The sequence below is a fragment of the Triturus cristatus genome, chromosome 2_2, assembly GCF_964204655.1.
Source record: "Triturus cristatus chromosome 2_2, aTriCri1.1, whole genome shotgun sequence".
Taxonomy (NCBI): Eukaryota; Metazoa; Chordata; class Amphibia; order Caudata; family Salamandridae; genus Triturus; species Triturus cristatus.
The window spans coordinates 206,626,012-206,648,798 of record NC_140582.1 but is presented as its reverse complement, the minus strand read 5'-3'; the positions used below and the strand labels follow the sequence as shown (position 1 = coordinate 206,648,798).

Here is a 22,787-nt window from a genome sequence, read left to right as displayed (position 1 = left end):
TTTTCCTAGGGCATGTAGCCCCCTTGGTAGCTACACCTCTTGGTTGGGCTAGGGAGCGCTGGACGCCAAGAGAGTGATTCGCCAAGTTGTGAGTGGGTAGAATGATGCATCCTGGGATTGCCAGATGCCACACTTCACAGAAAGTGGTCATCAGGAGGGAGGGAACCTGGTAGCCCATTGGCCACCAGCTGTAACTTACCCTAGGGACATTTTCTGGGCATAGAAAGGGCACTCCTGCCACCTAAACCTCCGATCTCGTCTGGTCTGGAAGAAGGACTGTCCTGCTGCACCAAGATCCTGAAGAAAGAGGTTGCATGGGCTGCACCTAGTGGCTAGCAAATAGCAGGGACTGTGCCTGTTGTGTCTTGCTCATGCAGAAGTTGTTTCCCGAGCTCTGCTGCAGCAATAGACTCCAAGGGTCAATTGACTCCTCTTGTTCGCATCACAATGCCACAACAGACCTGCTAAGGGTGAGTGGTTGCCTAGGTTATTGGGTTGCCGCTCCTCACTGTTGTGCAGCACCAGGGACAAGGACCTGATGCTCAGAAGTTGCACCAGAGTGTGCTGGACCTTGGGAAGTCATTGGAAAGCAGCGTGGTCTTCTAGAAGGCAAGCTACATCCCAAAGAACAATTCTGCAGTGACTGCAACACAGAGCGACCTGTAGCACAGTGACGGGTGGACTTCTGCCAGGCATGAGAGGACCCCTGTGGCCAGGACCACCTCCCCAAGCCTGTGGACCAAGGAGTAGATGCTTAGAAGACCAGCATCGATGGTGTCACATCCACAGCATCTTTGAGCACCTTCAGCATCCTGTATGCCTTACATCAGGACCACTACCATAGGAGGCTTTGGCAAGTCTTCTTTGGCAGTAACTGTTTCTGATAGCCTTGCTTGTTCCCCTGGCTGGCTCCCTGCAGGAGTTGGTCACCTAAAGCAACTGTAAGGAACCGCATTGACACTTACTTAAATGTTTCCTCAACAAAGTTTCAAAGTGTCAAATGTGTGTATACTTGCCGACACCTATTTGTGGTTAAGTAAAAACTCTTTGTTTACTACACCTTGTAAAATCTGTATCTTCGGAACTCTCTGGTGAATTGTTTTAATTCTGGTGTTCAAAAATGCAGTTATTTCAGATACATTTGTGCCGAATTTCTTGAGTATCTGGTGTATTTCTTCTTCAGTTGCTTTGATGCTTTTTAAGGGCGTTCACACTTATTCATATGGGTAAGCCTGACTGCTGGAAGCCACAGCGGCCCAGGATTGAGCTAAGGGTTTGATAAACGAAACCTACTGGTCCTAAAGTGGTTGGTAAGTGTATTACACAGTGAGGTTACACAACCCTACCATATAATACACCCAATATGCACACATTAGTATGGCATGCTCATTAACTTTTCAGATACATGCTTAAAGGTAAAACATTAGGATATTGAGGTTATTATAGTGGGGACAAAAGTTCAGCTTCGCTGCATATCATGGTGCTGTTTCATTAACAAGGTGGTGCTGTTGGGTGGAGGTGCATGTGTGGCTGATGGTAAGATGGGAGTGGGCCCTGCTGTGTCTGCCTGAGGTGGCCTCGGGGGCAGTCTGGAGGCTGCTACGATAGTCGCTCAGTCTGCTTTGCACGTCTCAGGATTAAAGTCTGTGATGGGATTCTGGTGAGGGTGAGGAGGAGTATTTTTGGTGCTGTTTAAGGTAGTTGACAGGGGCGTGTTCTGATCGAGAGTTTGCCCACTGATTAACTTGGCATTCACTTAATGGCCCACTCTAAAAAAACAGTGACGATAATTCATGTCTTTACTTAACGTGTTTGTACCACATTTTCAGTTCCCTTTTAAACTTCATTATTGTGTGCTTACTCTAACACTCAGACAATGCATTTTCTGCTTTACGTTTGCTGTTTGATTACCGTTGCTTCTGAGTGTCGGGCCATCTTCCATAGATCTAATTTGGCAAGTAGACTACTTGTTTGTTCACTGCGGATTATGTTGAAAGTGTACAGCTTCTAAACTCTTGCTCTGCTATGTTCGTATGCTATAATGGCTTGCCTTTTTTATTGTGTGATCGGTGAGGATTTTTTTCACCGAACTATGAACTCTGGTACATTGCAAGTATTCAGCATTAGATCATCTTTATTTCATATAACCATAACCGTCAAAATTACTTTTTAATAACACGTGTACTCTGATTTAGTTTTAAAATGCCATGTTTGTTTTACCACAGTATCTCATAATCTTCTGTTTACTTGTATTCTAACTTGTGATCACCCAAAGGGGATTCCTGTTGTGTCATTTTCATCATGCCTATTGTGTTCTTGGCTATCGATATCAAAATGCCCAAGACTTAGCCTGAACTCTTATGCCGGGCTTCCTCAGTCTGGTCACACGAATGGAGTTGTCAACTGTTCTATTGTATGGGCCTCTTTCTATAGGGGGCTCAGGTAGGGTTCAGTTATAATTGTTTCCTCATCCCAGGCAGTTAAACTGTTATTGTGTCCCTGGTTCTCTGTTTCGCTTTTCAGTGGCCCTCAATTCACTTCCTATGCATAGAGGAGCTTTAACATTCTGCCAAATTTAGTACCTCTATGTACCACACTTTCAGGTTTTGGCTCTTACTAGAATTCCAGGTCATTTGTATATGCTGTTTTCCTACGATCAAGGCAAGTCTGATTATCCTGCTTGTTATTTTGTGGGTCTTTGTTCGTATATCCAGCCTCTAGAGACTATTAAATTATTTTTGTATGTTCTGCTGGTCACTCCATTGAATGTCTCAACTACTTGCCGCCAATACACCTAATATTTTAGTGCAATTCCAAGTCTGAATCAGATTCTCTGCATCTGGGGCATTTTGCTTGTGCCTCTGCAGAGAATTTGTTGTTTCTTTTTGGGTAACGCAAGTTCGGATGATATTGTAAAAACTTTTCAATTAAATTGAGCATTTCTTTTTATTTTGGGAGCATTGTTTAAGACTTTCCTCTAAGTGATGTGTGTCTCATCTCTCTGAGTGTATCCAGGGAGTATTTACCTGCTCCAAGAGTTCCCAATACATTACAGCCACATGTTTGAGCTTATCATTGGTAGGGCATATCAATTCAAGGTGTGTGTGTGTGTGTGTGTGTGTGTGTGCACTTAAACCCCACTCCTTGTATAGATCTCCTGCTCTGGTCACCCCATCACTTAAACCCCACTTCGTGTATAGATCTCCTGCTCTGGTCACCCCATCATCAGCTCAGTATGGTATGGCCTTCAGACACATTAGTTACAGTTCTGGGGCATTTGGCACGTGTGAGAGTCCTCAATGGACTTCTTACCCAGCAGTATCTACACACTTTAGCAACAGTTCCTCCTTCCTTCCTTTTCCCAGGTTTTGGTAATCAATTTAGCAGGGTATTCAATGGGGGCTCTCCTGGTATTGCTCCCCCAGGGTGTGACATCCTTGTTACTAGCCATCTTGCCAAATAATACAGTGTAAAGTCAGCGGCAGTTAAACTGCCCTCTCACTAGTAAATTGTTTTTCGAATGCTACTCTGCGTATATTCTTATGCCAAATTAGATCTATCAATATGGAGTCTACTACGTGGAATATCCTTTCTGGTACCTTAACTGAGAGAGAGAGACAAAATAATACAGTAGTCAAAGTCAGCTTTATTCAGTGCAAAAGAAAAACAAAACCATAAAAGCATACTAATACACGTATAATAAAACATTCCTACATTACATCATAATTAGATTATAAGGAATAACCATTTATAACTCTTCAGGCCAAGCAGTAGCGGGATTAAGCAAAAGGCTTGTAAATGAGAATACATATATAATGCCTGATATACAAAGTACTGTTAAAAATAAACCTAGATGGTCGGAGTCGGATAAAATTTTACGCATTAAACTGTTCAGAGACATAGTATCCAAAGCTAAAAGTGCTAATGCATATAAGTGCCCAAAAATATGTAAGGTACAAGCTGCCACAGATTATACGATAAAGTGCTGGTGCTTATAAGTGCATAAGGTACATAAAGTGCACAATGCCACATCTTATCAAGATAAAAGTTTAAAAGCATAAACTAAAGATAATCATCCTGATTTTCATGTAACAATGCATCCAAGTGTGCGTTGTCTTTTCTTTTCCTGATTGAAAATTGTACAAATCAAATAACAGTATTTATGATTTTCACATTTTCCAGACTACAGACACAATTAAACTCATATTTATAGTTAACAAAGTGTGTTTGGCAAAAAGAGGGGTTTTAAAACTAATTTCCGGATATCCCTATAAAAACTACAAAAAAGAATAAAATACAACGTAGATTGTGGGGCTTTACCATCACACGGACAGTTTGGTAATTTATAACACCACTTTTCCGTTCTTGGGAATGCTACTAAATAATGTACCCATCCTTAACCTAGTTAAATAAAATCTGTGCTGAATATTCTTTACCAGCGTTAAATATAACTGTATGCCCCTCATGAGCGGGCGTTCACAATAAGAAACCATGCTCTGTTGTTGAGTGGCAGCCCTTTCACTTTCATTTTCCATGGCATTTATATATCTCAATTTCAGGTCACTTTTACTAAATTCCTGAATAAGTAAGGGGTACTTTTTATCAATATTGACTTTACATCGTGTTAGGAGATTAAAAATATGCTCCAGCCATGGTATTTTCATGCTAAGGTCAAGGGCTAGGCAATCCAATATTACATCTTTTGTAAATTTTGTTTCTTCTTTTGCCCACAGCCTTTGCCAAAAGGTAAGGCCAGCCGTGTTTATTGTGTCGCTTAAGTATGGAACTGACCATTCTTTATGTACTATAATGTTTGCTGTTGCTCTTGGGACTGCCAACAATCGTTTTAAAAACTTATTTTCATTGGTTTGTAAGGAGACCGTATTAGCTCTTCCCCCAAATCGCAGCCCCATAACAGACTCCTGAGACACACTTACTCCGGTACAGAGTTAAAATTTCTCGTATGGGTTTGTTTCCCAATTTCACGGATAATCTAAAAATATTCAGTGATTCTTAAACATTTCACATTACATGATTCAATATGCATGTTCTATGTACCGTTCTTGTTAAAAAGCATCCCCAAATATGAAAACAAAGGCACTCTATTAATGGTAACCACGCCCACATGGTGCTGTCTGTTCTTAGGCCTGTTGCAAAGGTTTTCCTTAAATTTAGCTGTAAATCTTTATCAGTCATGTACAGGGCAAAGTTTTCTATTGGGCGTTGCAGACCGTTTGCTGTCCTTGACTTAAGGACAGCATTGTCTGCATATAATGCAGGCGTGGGGCGTATTCCAACTTTCGGGGCATCTGCAGTGATTTTGTTTTTGTAAAAACAGGTCTACGTTGTTAATGTATAGGGAAAATAAAAGTGGCGCTAATACACATCCCTGTCTGATACCACACGTGACCCTAAAATCAAGAGTACATTCCCCCATTTTACCATCTCGTACCCTAGAGTTAAAAAACCCCATAAATTTGGGATAAAAATGAAATTATTTCGATGGGGGCCCTAGCCCTTTTATTGTTTGCCATACTTTTTGGTGGTTAACTAGGTCAAAGTGAGGTCTACGAAACATAAGTGAAGCGCCCCCACCATGGCTAATGTGTACTTCCCTATTAGTAATTCTAAATTTTAGACCTTGCTCTACCATCGCAATACCCCTTCTGAAACCATACTGTACCTCTGTTCGAATTTTATCACTGGCCCAGTCTTCAAGCCTTTCCAGCATAATTCGGGCCATCAGCTTAGAAGTGGAATCGAGAAGGGATATTGGGCAGTAGCAATTTACCTTCCCTCTATCCCCTTTTTAAAAAATGGGTACGATAATACTTTCAACCCATGTAGCAGGCAGTACGCCCCCCCAAGGTGGCATTAAAAACATTCAATAAAATTGGTATCCTGAAATCCATATTATACTTAAAAACATCAATGGGCACCCCATCCAAGCCCGCAGCTTTACCGTTAGCACTTTTTTGAAGAGCTAATTTAATTTAATCTGACATTATTGGTGGTGATTTAACTGGTTTCACCAATATAAAATTTCACTTTTTACTATCGGTTATGTTTACAGCATCTAGGTTAAAAATACTCTAAAAGTGTGACACCCAGTCTTCCGGGGGTACTACAATATCTATCTTTTCTGCATTGTTCTCTTTAAAGTACAGATGATTGGTTGTCTTCCAAAAGAGAGCGGAGTCATTCAACTCTGCTGCCTGAATTAATTTCTCCCATGCCCCCTCATGAATCTCCATTTTTCTTTCTCTCAGTGTTTTTGTAATCTTTCCTCGCGGAACTAATCCTATGGGGGTCTCTTAGCTTTTGTTTAAGTGCCCGTTTCAATTCCCTATTCAACCTGGAACACTCACGTTTAAACCATCTAGGGTTAAGCTCACAAACTTTCTTCCTCCTTTTAGTTATAAGGTCACCTGCAATTTCATTTGTAATATTGCAGAAGGCATTTATGATTGCCGGTCCCGAGGAAGAGCTATCCAAACAAGTTTCTAAGTCTCTGTGTTTTACCTTTTAAGGTTTTCCATGAATGTAACTGGATTCACTCCCGACCATTTTATTGAGACACGATTATTCCCTTGGGTATTAATGTCACTGACTTAACCCCGTGTTTTTGGTGACAAATTTACACACTTAAGGGGTGATGATCACTAAAAAGACTTATATTTATCAAAACTTTTTCAACCAGATCACTACCATTGGCTGATATGATAAAGTGGTCTATGTTTGAGGATGACCTTGTTCCTACAAAAGTGTAGGTATTTATTTCACCTTCTGGTGTAGCAGGTTCTAAGGCTATTAGGTCATATTTATGCACTGCGTTGTTGATGGCTTCCCTGTACATATCATGCGAAAAATGTGGAATCCTATCACCTAAGTGGTCACAATACCCACAGGGTTCTCCAACTTCAAAATCACATTTAGCACAATTAAAATCCCCCGCCCAAACTAAAACCTAATCCCCTTTACTCCCTTTAAGAGAAGGTCCAACTCACTTTCTAATAACTTAATGACCTTGCTCTTTGTTTTATTAAAAAAAATTATTACGACGATGGCCTGATTTCCTTTGGAATAAAAATACAAAAGCTGATAATATTCCGATAAAAGTTTTGTTAAGGGTCAGGTAAGTGACCTTTTGCTCTTCCCATCCTACATGGGATGGCATTAGTGCAGATGGTTTGAAAGCCATTTATAAAGAAGGGTTCAGTGCACCATGTTTCTTGAATAAGTACTACCCCGAACCCATCCAGCGTTTGCAGCCAGTTGACATCACAAATCTTATTCTTAATCCCAGCGATGTTCCACGTCATCATTTTTGAGAACTCACTAGGATTTATACTAGGATCAACTTTCGTCAGGTTACGAATAGGAAAGAGGTTACTGTTAATATGAAAGGGTACATCCAAAACCTCTATATGGGACGATACATTTAGATTACCATTTTCTAAATTAGTAGTTAGATTGCAAATATGGACATCACCCGTAATGCTTTGCAAAGACTCTTCCATAGCAGATTCCTCAATTTGAGTTATAAAATCAGTGTCTTACAATCTACAATTAATAGTATAATCCTTATTCATAGATGGGGTATCAGCAATAGTATGTCAAGGGTGGCGCCGCTGTCAGGGCGACCGACTCCGCAATCCGGGGATCATGGTTCAATTCCCGGCACCGGCGGCAGATTAGCCCAGCACCATTTGACTCTGGCCAATAGCTTGCTTAATCTTCCCGACGGCCCCCAGCGCCTAGAGACCCTTACGGGTGATTGTTTGCGCTTTACAAATGTGGATTATTATTATAATCTATTTCGCTGCATCTCCTCAACGGTGCATACCTATTATACAATGGCATATTTAACGGTGAGTTAAATCTCGTATTTGTGTGGAGATTGCTATAACTAAGCCTATAAAAAAATTCCCAAGGGGACGGCCATTATATGATAAACTTTATCAGAGCAATGTCCTTTTCCATCATTCAGAAAGACATTCAACAAATCGCCCACCAATTTGTTACTTCGGAAATTTACCACTATACAATCTCCCTGACATGATTTCCTAGATTTACCCAGCCAGTCAATCGGAGATGTATCATCTGATTGTTCTGAGATTTCCAAAGATGAGGTTCGGACACATGGGTTAGAAGATTTATGGATGTTTGCATTCATAGATTAATTTACTACGAGTGTCTCAATCTCCTTGCCCCTACCTCTCATATTACTCTCAGGTACTAAGGGTTCCGTTCCACCTTCTAATGCAGTCTCCTTTAAAGCAGCATCAAGTGCAATTTTAGTTGCTGCCAGTTGCTCCTCTACATAAATAATTTTGTTAGTAAGACCTATGGCATTTTTTAAATATTTCGTAATGGGAGCCTTCTTTGTGGGCTTCTCCCCCTCCCCCCCACCCCCCCCTTCTTGTGGTAGCTTTCTTTTGCCCATGTTTAGTCAATGTTAATTAACAGATGAAAACAGCGTAGGTTTCTCTTACCATAGTTTCTCAGTCTCTGCTCTTCCAAGGTTTTTGAGCGCCTCCTGGTGCGTACGATGCAGTCAGCAGCCGGTGCGCCGCTTGGAGTCCTGGGAAATTGAGTTCCCCCAACTTGCGGTCTCACTGTGTCCGCGGCAAGTAGCAGCGTGTCCCAAAAGATTATGCAGGTACTTTGTTCAATGAGCTCCCGCTCGCCGGTTTTTAAGCGCCTTCTGGCGCGTACGATGACCTCAGCAGCCGGCGCGCCGCTTGGAGTCCTGGGAAATTGAGTTCCCCCAACTTGCGGCGTCCGCGGCAAGGAGAAGCGTGTCCCAAAAGATTAGGCAGGTTAAGGCAGGTACTGTCACTTGGCAGAGCTCCTGCCATCATTTTTGTGAGAGCTGTTTTCCTCATTGATGCTATTGCTGATTTGATATGCCCTTCCAATCATTAGGCGTGTCTTTGTCCTGAAAATGTACACCCCAGATAGTTCATTGTGTTTGGTTCCCACTTAAAGCCATTAAGTTTCTAGGCTCATTGTGCCTAGAGAGTTGGCATACCGTGTACACACTAGGCTTGTTCCATTTTACTTATAACCCAGATAATGTAACCATACCTCTCTAGGGTTCCACATCTCCTTTGTTGTCTACCTGTCTGTTTTACAGGTATATTATCCACAGTTTACAATATGTGAAGGGTTCTTTGTGATACTGTGATACCTCTGTAGTATCTCCCTTCACTCAACATGCATGCAACCTGCTCTGGCTAACATTATATCTGGTGTTCCTCCCCTGACGTTGTAGAGTCTCATATCATTCTGCTTTGGACATGTACCATATGATTAGTTTATAGAAGTTTAGTCCATTTACAGAATCCTTTCCTCAATCTCATTGCCTCCATTAGAGTAAAGATAACCCTAGTTTTAGGTCAAGCCTACCAAACAGCGCTGCTGTCTGGTTTGCTAAAGACATCTTGGTCTTTCAGAAAGTTGACTATGGAATGCATTCCGCCCGTTGCTTACCATTGGCTTTGTGGTTGGTACCTCACATTTTCTAGCTCTCTATTGGCTGGCTTTATTTGCTGACTGTCCAGCCTGAGTTTGTCCCTCCCAATGCCCAAACCTTGTTCACTGTGTTCTGCCACAAACTCGTTTTCTGTAAACAGACCTTTAAATCTTGTTCTTATCTTGTCACATTTGCTACGCATTCAAAGACAGAGGTAAAATGGCAGGCTCTCTTCTAGGGAGCTTAGTGTTTATTTTTCTTTCTCAGACTACAAAATAAGAGAATTTATATGACAATCCTGCTGAGCACCCATGTAAGAGGAGAGGGGTTTAGCACACAAAAATCAAACTGTACTGATGTTTGAGTATTTCAGAATTAGTACAAATGAAGCACATTTGTTCTGAAATTCTGAAGTGAAGTGGAAACAAATATTTGCATACGATCAAAATACATGATGACATATGCACACATTATCGTTTGTGTGCAGTAAAGCCGTACTTTGGTGCAAATGTAATGGTCATTTCAATTGAAAATTTGTTGTCAGTAATGGCAGTGCACTATCACACCATTCTTTCTCCACACTACATCACTTAAACTCTGCCCTTCCACTCTATGCATCCCACTTCATTCTACGACCTGCCACTCCATTCTACGCCCCTGCACTCTAAGACTCCCTGCGACGCACCACACCATTCTACTCCACGCCGTTCCAATCTGCTCCACTCACTCCACTAAATAACATGCGACTCCACTTTATGGCCCTTCACTTCAATCTAGCCCACTCTAACCCAATCTACCTCACCCAGTCTACCTCACTCCATTCCAGTCTAACTCAATCCATTCACTCTCCTCCGGTCTACCCCACTCTCCTCCGGTCTACCCCACTCTCCTCCGGTCTACCCCACTCTCCTCCGGTGCACCCCAATACAACACTTTCCGGTGCACCCCAATACAACACTTTCCGGTGCACCCCAATACAACACTTTCCGGTGCACCCCAATACAACACTTTCCGATGCACCCCAATACAACACTTTCCGATGCACCCCAATACAACACACTCCACTTAAATCTACCCAACCTCACTCCAGGGTACCCCACTCTACTCCTCTCCACTGCCCCAGTCCAGTTTACCACACTCCACTCCAAACCCCAGTGCAATCTATCCAACTGCTTTCTACTCTAATCTACCCCGCTCCATTCTAATCTGCGCCACTGTAATCTACTCTAGTCTACACATCTACCCCACTCCATTCCAATCACTTTATGCTAATCCACCCAATATACACTACTACACTCCACTCTTCCCCACTCAACTCCATCCCAATCAATCTCACTCCAATCTCGATTCCACTCGCTCCAATTTACCCACTCCACTCCATTCCACCCAGCCAACCCCACTCTTCCACACTCCACCCCACCCTGCTCACACCACAATATCCAACTCCACTCCAACCTACTCCACTGTTCTACAATCTATCCCACTGCAAACGAGCCGACTCCTATCTATCTCACTCCAATCTATGCCTCTCTAATCTAGCTCACTCCAGTCTAGCCCACTCTACTCCTCTCTACTCTATTCTTCTCCACTGCAATCTACCTGCTCTAATCTTCCCCACTCCACCCCAATCCACTGCACTCCACTCTTCCCCAATCTACCCCACCCCGCTCCAATATATCCCACTCCACGCTACTCCCCACACCACTCCAATCAAACCTTCACTCTACCCCACTCTCCCCTCCACTCCTCTCCCCTCCACTCCTCCCCTCCACTCCTCCCCTCTACCCCACTCCCCTCTACCCCACTCCCCTCTACCCCACTCCCCTCTACCCCACTCCCCTCTACCCCACTCCCCTCTACCCCACTCCCCTCTACCCCACTCCCCTCTACCCCACTCCCCTCTACCCCACTCCCCTCTACCCCACTCCCCTCTACCCCACTCCCCTCTACCCCACTCCCCTCTACCCCACTCCCCTCTACCCCACTCCCCTCTACCCCACTCCCCTCTACCCCACTCCCCTCTACCCCACTCCCCTCTACCCCACTCCCCTCTACCCCACTCCCCTCTACCCCACTCCCCTCTACCCCACTCCCCTCTACCCCACTCCCCTCTACCCCACTCCCCTCTACCCCACTCCCCTCTACCCCACTCCCCTCTACCCCACTCCCCTCTACCCCACTCCCCTCTACCCCACTCCCCTCTACCCCACTCCCCTCTACCCCACTCCCCTCTACCCCACTCCCCTCTACCCCACTCCCCTCTACCCCACTCCCCTCTACCCCACTCCCCTCTACCCCACTCCGAGCTCTACCCCACTCCGAGCTCTACCCCACTCCGAGCTCTACCCCACTCCGAGCTCTACCCCACTCCGAGCTCTACCCCACTCCGAGCTCTACCCCACTCCCCTCTACCCCACTCCCCTCTACCCCACTCCCCTCTACCCCACTCCCCTCTACCCCACTCCCCTCTACCCCACTCCCCTCTACCCCACTCCCCTCTACCCCACTCCGAGCTCTACCCCACTCCGAGCTCTACCCCACTCCGAGCTCTACCCCAGTCAAGTCCACTCCAGTCTAACCCTACCCCACTCCACTTCAATCTACCACAGTCCACTCTTCCCTAATCTACCCTAGTTCACTCCAGTCTACCACAATATATTCCAATCTACCCCTCTACTGTACCCCACCTCACACCAATCTACCTCAATCCACCCCAGTCCACTCTTCCCCAGACTACCCTACTCCAATCTGCCAGAATATATTACACTCCACCCTACCCCACTCCACCCCAATCTACCCCACTCCCCCACCCCAATCCACCCTACTCCATTCTATCCAACTCCACTCTGCGCAAATCTATCCCCATTCCACTCTGCGCAAATCTATCCCCATTCCACTCTACCCCAATCTAATCTACCACGCCTCTAACCTTTATGCATGCTAAACAGCAACCACACAGGTGTACAGCATGGCTAAAACACAGTGCCAAAGCCAATAGCACTTTCATACGTGAGACCTATTGGGTATCCATTAAACTCTACAGTATTTTTATTAATTTTCTAATGTTGGTCTCTGTGTTGTGTCCAGGGATTAACCCATTCTGATCTCCGTGAATCAGCACCTGCTTTCTTTTGGAAGGAGTCAAGTGGCTCAAAATGTGCTCAATACTTTCATAATTTGAGTTGAGCATTGAGAGGGGTCTGTATGTATTTCATGTTTATCTCTTCACTGCTTTGGGAGTGATTCCATTATGGCCTCTTTGATCATAGTGAGATTTTCCCAGATCTTTCGCTGCCATTTTCTATAATGCCACTACTATTGGTGCCAATATGTCAATATAAGTTATATAGACATCAGCGAGTAGGCCACTTGCTTTCCCTTGTGCCCTCCTTTTACTGCTGCTTTCACCTTCTGCACTGTAATGTCTCCTCTCAACGATTGAGCCTCATCTTGAGGTAATGTCACTGCTTCTTGTAATTGATCCTGAAACCTACATGTGTTGTTGCAATTCGGAGCTGCTTACAAAGCGTCATAATACTTCTCAAATGCATCATTTATCTCTTTCCGAGTATAGTATCTGTCCCTACCTGCTTAACTGCTTGTATGAGGCACTCTTATTTTATTTTTTACTGGGCTTGCTAGCCAATCTAATGGCCTCTACACTTTAGCTCGCACTGCTTGGAATTGGATCAATATTCCCTATAATAGAAAGTCCTCCGCTTCTTAGTAAGTTGTGCTAAATTTTCCCTTTCTTCGGCTACCGCTGTTGTAGTTGCAGGTGACCAGGTTTCCCTTTTAATTTTCCTTTAGTGCCCTCTCTAGTCTTACCACCTTGTGGGTCGCAAGGTCTCTTATCAATGCTACTGTTCTAATGCAATGCCATTTTATCACAACTTTGATGGCTTCTCTAACTCTGAAATGATTTTGGATATTTAGCTCTCTTTTTTGATGAAAGAACCTGGTCTTTCAGCGCCTCTACTTTTTAGGTCTCGCCTAGCGACGCAGCGCTTGCGCTTCACGCCTTGGCGAGATCTATTGTTGTCGATTTGGGTGCCGAAGGGGGACAGGAAACGTGCACGCTCACGGCGTGTCTTCTCTGGCGTTCTCTTTCCTCGTTGAAGCTCGGGCACATATGTTCCGGGCTTGTGCTGACTTCACAAACTAACCTAGCTGTTCTGGTGAGATTCGCTGGCTTCTACGCGTCGCCTCCCAAAACTTATGCCCAAAAGTCACACCAGCCGCTGTCGCTTACCAGATTATGGGAAACCTGTTGCCGACGTCAGGTTGGGCATTGCACTTCAGCTTGTTCGACTCCTCCGTTTTTTCAAATATCCATGGATGGCCACGTGAATGGACCCGCAGGTGTAAGGTATGTTGAATATTAATGCAAAAGCACTCTATGCTCCTGGGGACCCTGCACGGCGTCAGCAGTAACGTGCTTTCGCTTTCCCGCCCCCTCCTTGCATTGTGTACCAGACAGGAGATTGTGTACGGGCACGTCCTCTTGCGTCTCTTCACCCTTGTTATTGTAGTGCAGACAGAATAAATCTTTCATCTGGGTAGAGCCACAGGCACAGGAAAGGCCCCTAAAATTAAAAGCACCGAATGTTAAGTATTCTAGGCGCTCCGTAGCGGCTGCAGCCCCCTGGTGCCTGACAGTTTGTTGAGCGAGGCAGATTGATGCTCAACAGGTTAACTCTGACGGCCTTATCGGGACCCCCAGGCACTATACTACTCGGGAGAACAGTTGAGAAGAGGCCCTGTGCTGTCCAAATATAGAGCACGCCTCGTGTGTGGCTCGGCACATTGTCTTTAAATGCAGGCTGGACAGCGCCTGGGCACAAGGGACCTCCAGGCTGCGCGCAGAGGTATGTGTCTCGCCTTCAGCTAGGAATGTTCTCCCTTGCTCTACAAAGGCCTATACTGAGGCAATGTATAAGAGACGTTCCGTCATTAACTATAAGTAGATGCAATAATAAACCGGGACTTCTTCCTTACACTTGGTGTGTTTGAAAGTATAATTTTAAATGCCAACTTTGGGAATTCGTGTATTTTTAAAGTATTCCTTAGACTTAATATCTAAAATGTGATCTGTTTTTAGGCTTCATTACAGTTAGAATGCCTAAAGTCAAATTGTTTTAATTTCTTCACTGGACTGAGAATATTTGAGGTTAAGTATCGTTTTAATTCATCACGTCTGTTAATATGTGTGAATTTATACTTTTTTAACCATAAAATGCAAATGATATGCATGAAGTTTTATTTTTTTCATTTTTTTTACTAGTTAGGAATGTGAAGACATATATATATATATATATATATATATATATATATATATATATATATATATATATATATATATATATATATATATATATATATATATATATATATATATAATTACTGACAATAAATGCGTTTCGTATACTGTTCAATGTGAGTGATTCCACATTGGCAGCTTTAGAAAATGTAATGATTCATAAGATTTCAAAATGTATAGCGTGTAAAGACCATTGTGGCATCGAGAGTCGCTGTCAGGTCTGCTTTTGGGGAAGGGACTTGGGGGCTGTTATTGTGCCTGCCAAGCCAGGATTATGGGTTATTTGCGGCAAGTGTTGACAGCCCTTTAATTACTGTAGACAGCTCAGCTTGATGTCTTTTGTGTAACACGTGTCGCGGATCACAACAAGAGGCAGCAACTGAGCCAGGCACTGATCAGAGACAGCCCCCTCCGAAGGATTTCACCAAACTCTGCACAGTAGGATATTTTTTAATGATACCTCTATAAAATACTAGTAAAACTCTGTGTGTTAATGGATTGATCGAAGCCAGAAATAACGACTTGTAATGTTGGTGACTCTCTACAAAGAAACTGACGTCACTAAACTAGAAGTATCTAATGCTCAATACCCCACGTATATGCAATCTTTAATTTTCCAAAGCCACTGAGAACAAGCATTTGCAATGCAATAGGTCTCGCAGTTACTTGAGTTTAAGCTATTGGTATTGTAAATGACAATGCCCTTTATGTTTTTAAAACGAAAACAAAAATAAAAGGCATTGTTATTTGCAATGGTAATGGCTCAAACTCTCGTAAATGCGAGACCTATTGCATTACAAATGCTAGTTATTTCCAATTTGGGACTGCAGTTCCTGGTTTGCCACATTTTATCGGCAGCATTAGCAGTGGGTTATTGTTGGAAATCGGGTCTCTAGTTGACAGTCTGTATGCACCCTGTCAAAGTAGAGACCCTCACTCTAGTCAGGGTAAGTTACACAGCTAAGAAAACTCCTGCTTAACCCCCTTGGTAGCTTGGCACGAGCAGTCAGTATTATCTCAGGAGCAATGTGTAAAGTATTTGTACGAACACACAGTAACACAGTGAAAGCAACAATTTAAAAAAATGGCCAATATTTCTCTGAGTAGAACAAAAGCAAGATAAATATCTTACATACACAAGTACAGATAAGAATTGTGCAAGAATAAATATAAAAAATACAGTTCCTTGAAGTCGATAGTAACAATCCGGACTCTTGTGGCATTGTGAATAACACAAATCCAACAGTTCAGTGATAGTGTTGGACAGGCCTGCAAAACAGAACCTTTGTAAGTGAAGAGGCATCGGGAACCTTGCGATGAAATCCGAAGATGAGGGGTCTCTGTTATCAGTTACGAAAGTTGGGCAGAAGTCATTAAGGCCTTGAAGTAACACACACTGGATATCGAGCTATGTGATGTCTAGGTCAAGACGGGGCTGCTGCTGTCAATGCGTCGTGCTCTTCACAAGTGGTGATCATGGCCTCGGTGCTGTGACGGTGCTGATTGCGGTCGTCTGCAGACCCGGAACTGCAGTGTGAGACCTGGTGATACGTCGTACTCTTAACGAGCGGTGCCCTTGGCCACGGTGCAGGCAGGGGCAACGTTTGACGAAGTCCGAGTCGAGAGTGCTGTTTTCGGCAAACCAGGGGCTGCAGTGTCATTGCAGTCTAAGTTGCACTCTTCAAGGGCAGTGACCACGGCTTTGGTGCAAACAGCAGCGCTGGGATTGCTTTTCTTGGATTACAGCACAGAAACTCTGTTCCAAGGGCCCAGGATGGGTTTTGGCACCACTTGACAATGCAGGACTCACAGCAGAAGAGACCGAGTGCTGGTCACAAGTAGTGGATGAAGTATTTGTCCATGAGACTTCTGCAAGAGGAGGCCAGCTCAACTCGAGCCGTTGGAGAACCTTGGAAGGCAGGATACAGAAAACAAAGTCCAGTTCTTTCACTGCTCAAGACAGAAGCAGCAGCTACAGGCCAACACAGCAAAGCGGTAGTCTCTCCTGACAGCAACACAGATCTTCCTGGCCGAAATGTCCTCAATCCAGAAGTGTTCTGACGTTATGGTGTCACAGCTCCAGGACTTATACCAGTTTCTGCCTCTGAAGTAGGCAAACTTCAAAGGAAAGTCTTTGCAGTGCACAACACCCTGCCTTTCTCTGCCCTGGCTCGAGAGACACTACAGGGTGGTGGAGACAGCTTTGTGTGAGGATAGGCATAGCCCTATTCAGGTGTCAAGTGACCACTCCCCTCCCCACTCTAACTCAGAAAGCTCCATCAGCCTGGTGATGGCCAATCAGGCTATTTAACCACCGTCCCCTTTGCGTGACTGGCTAGAGTGAATGCACGGGAGCCCAATTGTCAGCCAACCCAGACTTGGATTCTACGGACAGGCAAAGGCACAAAACGGTTAATCAAGAAAATGTCCACTTTCTAAAAGTGCAAAAACAGTTGATGGACAGAATGCAGAACAATGTCATACATTCGCCACAGTACAGAGATCTGGGCCTAAATCCATCTTTTTTTTTTTTTTTTGCTCACCATGCCATTCCAGTTTGAACCCAGCCACATGCAAATCAGTCTTGACCCCGTGCCTCATGGGAACAGTCCAGCCCGAACTGCCAAGCCAGGTCCTCCCTGCACTGGAAACAAGCATCCTAGGACCGGTTTCGGGGTTTCACTCCTCTTCAGCCAGGATAGCTTTATTCCAGTGGCATGGAGAGCACAGGACCCACGTCTGGGCATACCCATCGAACTCGGGGTGACAAATGCAAAAACAACAGTTGATAGACAGAATGCAGAACAATGTCATACATCCACATTCACAACAGTCCAGCCTGAACTGCCAAGCCAGTTCAGTCCCTGGACTGGAAACAAGCATCCTAGGACCTGTTTGGGGGTTTCACCCCTCTTCAGCCAGTATAGCTTGATTCCAGTGGCATGGAGAGCACCGGACCCACGCCTTGGCACACCCCACTTGGGGTGACAAATGCAAAAACAATAGTTGATGGACAGAATGCAGAACAATGTCCTACATTCACCCCAGTACAGAGATCTGTGCCTAAATACATTGTGTTTTTGCTCGCCATGCCGTTGCAGTTTGAACCCAGCCATATGCAAATCAGTCTTGACCCTGTGCCTCATGGGAACAGTCCAGCCCGAACTGCCTAGCCAGGTCCGCACTGCACTGGAAACAAGCATCCTAGGACTGGTTTCGGGGTTTCACCCCTCTTCAGCCAGGATAGCTTGATTCCAGTGGCATGGAGAGCACGGGACCCACGTTTGGGCATACCCGTCCCACTCGGGGTGACAAATGCAAAAACAACAGTTGATAGACAGAATGCAGAACAATGTCATACATTCACATTCACAACAGTCCAGCCCGAACTGCCCGGGCTGCACTGTTCCCATGAGGCACTGGGTCAAGACTGATTTGCATAGGGCCAGGTCTAAACTGGGGTGGCATGGTGAGCAAAAGAATGATGGATTTAACCCAGATCTCTTGACTGGGGGTGAATCTTTTGATTTGTTCTGCATTTCGTCCATCAATTGTGTGTCTTTCACTTTCTAAAAGCGGCATTTTCAAACATGTAAGTTTCAAAAACCAGCTTAACCAAAAGATGTATTTTTAAATTGTGAGTTCAGAGACCACAATCTCCAAATCTCTATCTGCTCCCAAAGGGATATTACACTTAAAAGATATTTCAAGGCAATCCCCATGTTAGCCTATGGAACAGATAGTCCTTGCAATAAGGAGACACAGAATTAGCAGTATTTCACTATTAGGACATGTGGAACACACCAGTATATGTCCTACCTTTTAAACACAATGCACCTTGCCCATGGGGCTACCTTGGGGTTACTTACATATAGTAAAAGGAAGGTTTGTGCCTGGCTAGTGGCTGCACTTGCCAGGTGAAATTAATGGTTTAAAACTGTACACACAGATGCTGCAGTGGCAGGCCTGAGACACATTTATTGGGCTACTTATGTGGGTGGCACAATCGGTGCTCCATGCCCACACGTAGCATTTAATTTACAGACCCTGGCCACACATGGTTCACTTTACTAGGGACTTGCAAGTTAAATATGCCAATCATGGACAAACCAGTTACCTTTTATATATGAAGCACTTGCACTTTAGCACTAGTCAACAGTCGCATAGTGCCCAGAGTCATACAACCAGCAAAACAAAGAAAGAAAAATACAGGAGATAGGCAAAAAATCTAGGAATAAGCCTGCAAAAAGGGCCGGGTCCAACAATTACAATGAGAATGGGTCCTGACCAGATTTTCTGTTTAGTCCATCCTGCATGTATTTAAGGAGCTCCTACTATTTTATCTTATCAAACATTTAGCTTATGCATACCAGAATAGTCCAAGAAGTCCCTGATGTCATGGTGGTGATTCAGTTATGCTCCACTGTATTAATAAGGTGTTTAATGCTCTTGCTGTCTTGTGTGCTGGATGTGGTGGATTTGCTCTATTGAGGACCACATCTGCAATGCAATTGAACTCTCCTCCCTCTAGTTTCCTAGTGGAAGTGCTAGTCTCTAGGATAGCATCTACTTGTTTTGGTGTTTCTGCAGTCTTCCTCTTTTCTTGTGCTTATTAGTGAGCTGGTCCGTTTAAAAGTGACTTTCCAGTACACTGTATTCCTTAAAACTCAACTCGTTCCACATGGCCCAGTATGTTTGTTGGGGGGGGGGGGGGGGGGGGGAAGAGGGAGAGATCTTTGGCTTGGAAGGTGAAGGCCAAGGTTTCTCGCATTTAACCTGACAGTCCTTCCTTGTAACAAAATTTGCTTCACTTACCCACATTTTTTATCTGGTGTACCCTTCTCCTGACTGTCCAATTCCAGTGGATAGTTGATTATTATTTGTGTTGACCGGCATAGCTCCTGTTTTTTATGGTACTCCACCTATCGCTGTACTTCTTAGGTAATTCCCTTTTTTATTGCCCATCTACGGATAGCTGTTTACTCAGCAATTCTGTTCCTACCACTGTCTGATCATCAGATCTTTTGCCCTGTTCTTGCCCAACTTCGTTGTTTCTCTGGGCTACTCTTCATCCAGTGTCAACAAATGCTGTATAACCCAGGAAGTTTTGGGGCTTTCAGTGCTGTCTTCTACTTACTGGGCTGTGCAGTGCAAGTTATTAGTTCCCTGGCTTCTAAATGCGGTTGCTCTCAGGGCTTCGCGTCTCTCTCCGTGGGGATCAGTAGCCTTCTTTCCTTTGGGCTGCTCCCAGACTCTCAACCTTCAGTTAGGGGGAGGGGGAATCTAGCATTATATCAGTATGTCTCTGGGCTGCTCTTCACTTGCCCCAGCTCTCCCCTGCTGGTCTTCATGGGCCTCAGGGTGACAACAGGCTCCTAGTGCCTCTCTATCAGCCTATGTATGCGTGGCTGCTTACCAGCTCTCGGTACTTACAGTTGTGGATTGGGGGGCTGGGTAGGGTGGCATTCTCAGGGCCTCATTTCTCTCGCCTTGGTGGTTGGCAGCCTTTTGTCTCTTTGGCCTCTTCCAGCCCCTTGTTTTTTTTACAGAAGGGGGATGAGGAAGAGAGGAATGGCTACTCTCCTGCTGCAGCTCCTCCTCCCTCTTTGCCCCTGGGTGTGTGGCCCCATCTGTGCTAGATTCTAGAGCTGCAGCTGTTCGTGCTCCTGTGCCGCTGCCACAAGCTTCCTCCTCCTGTAGTCTGTTGGCAGCCATTTCTCATGTCCAGGCAGCATGTGGTGGCTCAGGCCCCCATGCTTGATGTCTTTGCTAAATAGATCCAGATTTTCATATCGCTGTAGTGGCTGGCTGGGAGCTATCCTAGATCGCTCCTTAGGCTATTGTGTCTTGGCCATGCCCCCTATAGTGAGTAAGGGATTAGATGTCTCTCATAAATCTTTATTAAATAGATGCAAGTTCACAAGCCTTTTCCTTGGGAGTTGTGCTTTAAATTGTTTGGCATTTTACTAGTCTCTGTACTGCTTGAAATGTGGGCTGCATGGCAGTACAACGCAGCACATGATTTTCCTTACAGGTGATGTAATGCAACCTCTTTTGCTGTTGGTTGTACTCCTCTTTGTAACAAAACCTGCTTCTTAATCCACATGGCTTTATGATACTGGTTAGCCACTATAGGTCTGCAGTTACGTTAATCCAAGTGTCTTCTGCTCTGTGATTCTTAAGATCTCCCACTGTATGGCAGAGTACAGGGTGGGATTTCTATTACACAAGTGCATGACATCACAGCTGATGGCTTTAAGCCTAAAACTATAACACCTATTTGAGTTTATCTAAATTAGGCCCAGAGACTGAAAGAACATTGAGAAACACCATCTAAAGTAGCTCTTGGGATCAGACATCGCACAGCGAGCAGGAAGCCACCAGGGAGAAACCATCAGCTGTTATAGTGTTTCATAAACCTCACATTTCTATGACATGCAATGAAACATGTTGATGACCTTATTCTTTGCATGGTAATTTATTGATACTAAAAATAGTACCGCATAAGGAAGTGATACCTTGTTAAGCCATTTGTTCCCTTCCGTGTGAGTAATAGCATTCTGACCTCTGATACAGTATACGTTCAACAACCATCCACTTCCCCTTCACCCACCTAAGTGGGTACTGGTACATCATATGGTATTGCTCTGTAGTCTCATTTGTTATACATTATTTAAAAAAATTAACTGTTTCTCTGTCCGTTTTTATTTTTTTGGTACATTATCTTTTTTTGGTTCTTTATTTTTTACCAGCTACCATGATTTAAGAATGACTACAGACCTATGCTTTTATTACCTTTTTAGAAGTCCTGCATTTTGCATGTAAACAAGTGTGCAGGTTCTGTCAATACCAGAAAACCAAATCGTTTTTTTTCCTTTAAAATGTGCGTACTAGGTTTAGTCTCTAATCTAATGTGACTTTCCGATGTGGGATATGATCTGCACGTTACTATACTGCGCTGGATCAAGTGCGCAAAATCAAGTTCTTACCACGCGCAACAGATTCGCAATTCAAAACAAACTGTCACTGTTTCTTTAGGCTTTTCCAGATCCTAATTCAAGCACAGTACTAGCAGCACATTTCTAGCTAGCTCACTTTTTGAGCATGAATGCAGTTTACTGACGAGATGTATATCTCAAGCAATGTACAATAACCAAAACCGAGCCAAATTCAACATAGTGAAGTATTCTTTAATAAACCATTTTTTTTAAATTAAAAACTTACCACAATTCCTTCTTGATCCAGCCCTCTAAATCAATTGACTGAAATTTTCTAAATCTGGTAAGATGGCTCAGTAAGTTTGATTTGGGCGAAGTCGTCCTTTCATGCTGCTGAGATTGATAAAACGACTTCCGTTCAGTGTAGTAATAAACTCTTATGTTCCATCAAAAATGTTGTTAGGTTTGTCAAATCTCATTAAATTCACATGATGCAGTTTCATAGGTTTGAAATTTTTGTAATAATTTATTGATCCAGGACACAGATTAGAACAGAAAACCTTGCCAGTATAATGAACTCAACCGCACAAGATATTTTGTCCACAAGTCATTCTTGTGCCAGTGCCTCCCATGACATTTGTGAAAATGTAGTATCTTCTCCAGTTCAATTTCACATATGAGCAGTGCGTGAATGCATTTTGTGTAACTAATTGCATGTAGTAATCACTAAATTTAGCAGAACAAAATTGCAGTTTCTCCCAGCCACCCAGATCAACTCAGTTTGTGTTACATGTTCATTAATAATAATGCATCCAGGTGATGGAAGTCCTGTTCTTCACGTACTGACAATAGGCAAAACCTCTGACTTATCTTTGAGAATGTTATGTTATGGTTTAGGACCCACAAGTAACCACAGTGGTGATCTTTTTATTTTAGGTTGCTTCCATAAGGCAGCATCTTGCCACAATCTATGAAAAAGAAGAGGACTGGCGGAATGCAGCACAAGTGTTGGTGGGAATACCATTGGAAACAGGACAAAAGTAAGCGTGTG

General features: G+C 43.9%; 1 protein-coding gene across 3 annotated transcripts in view; it reads left to right on the top strand.

Moving 5' to 3' along the window:
• The window catches only part of COPS4 (COP9 signalosome subunit 4), a 187,321-nt gene that overhangs the window by 37,845 nt on the left and 126,689 nt on the right, over window positions 1-22,787 (top strand). For all 3 annotated transcript variants that reach the window (XM_085641192.1, XM_085641191.1, XM_085641193.1), the window contains exon 4: window positions 22,673-22,776. In XM_085641192.1, the coding sequence (XP_085497318.1) occupies window positions 22,673-22,776 (104 nt within the window). The remainder of the gene's footprint in view (window positions 1-22,672; window positions 22,777-22,787) is intronic.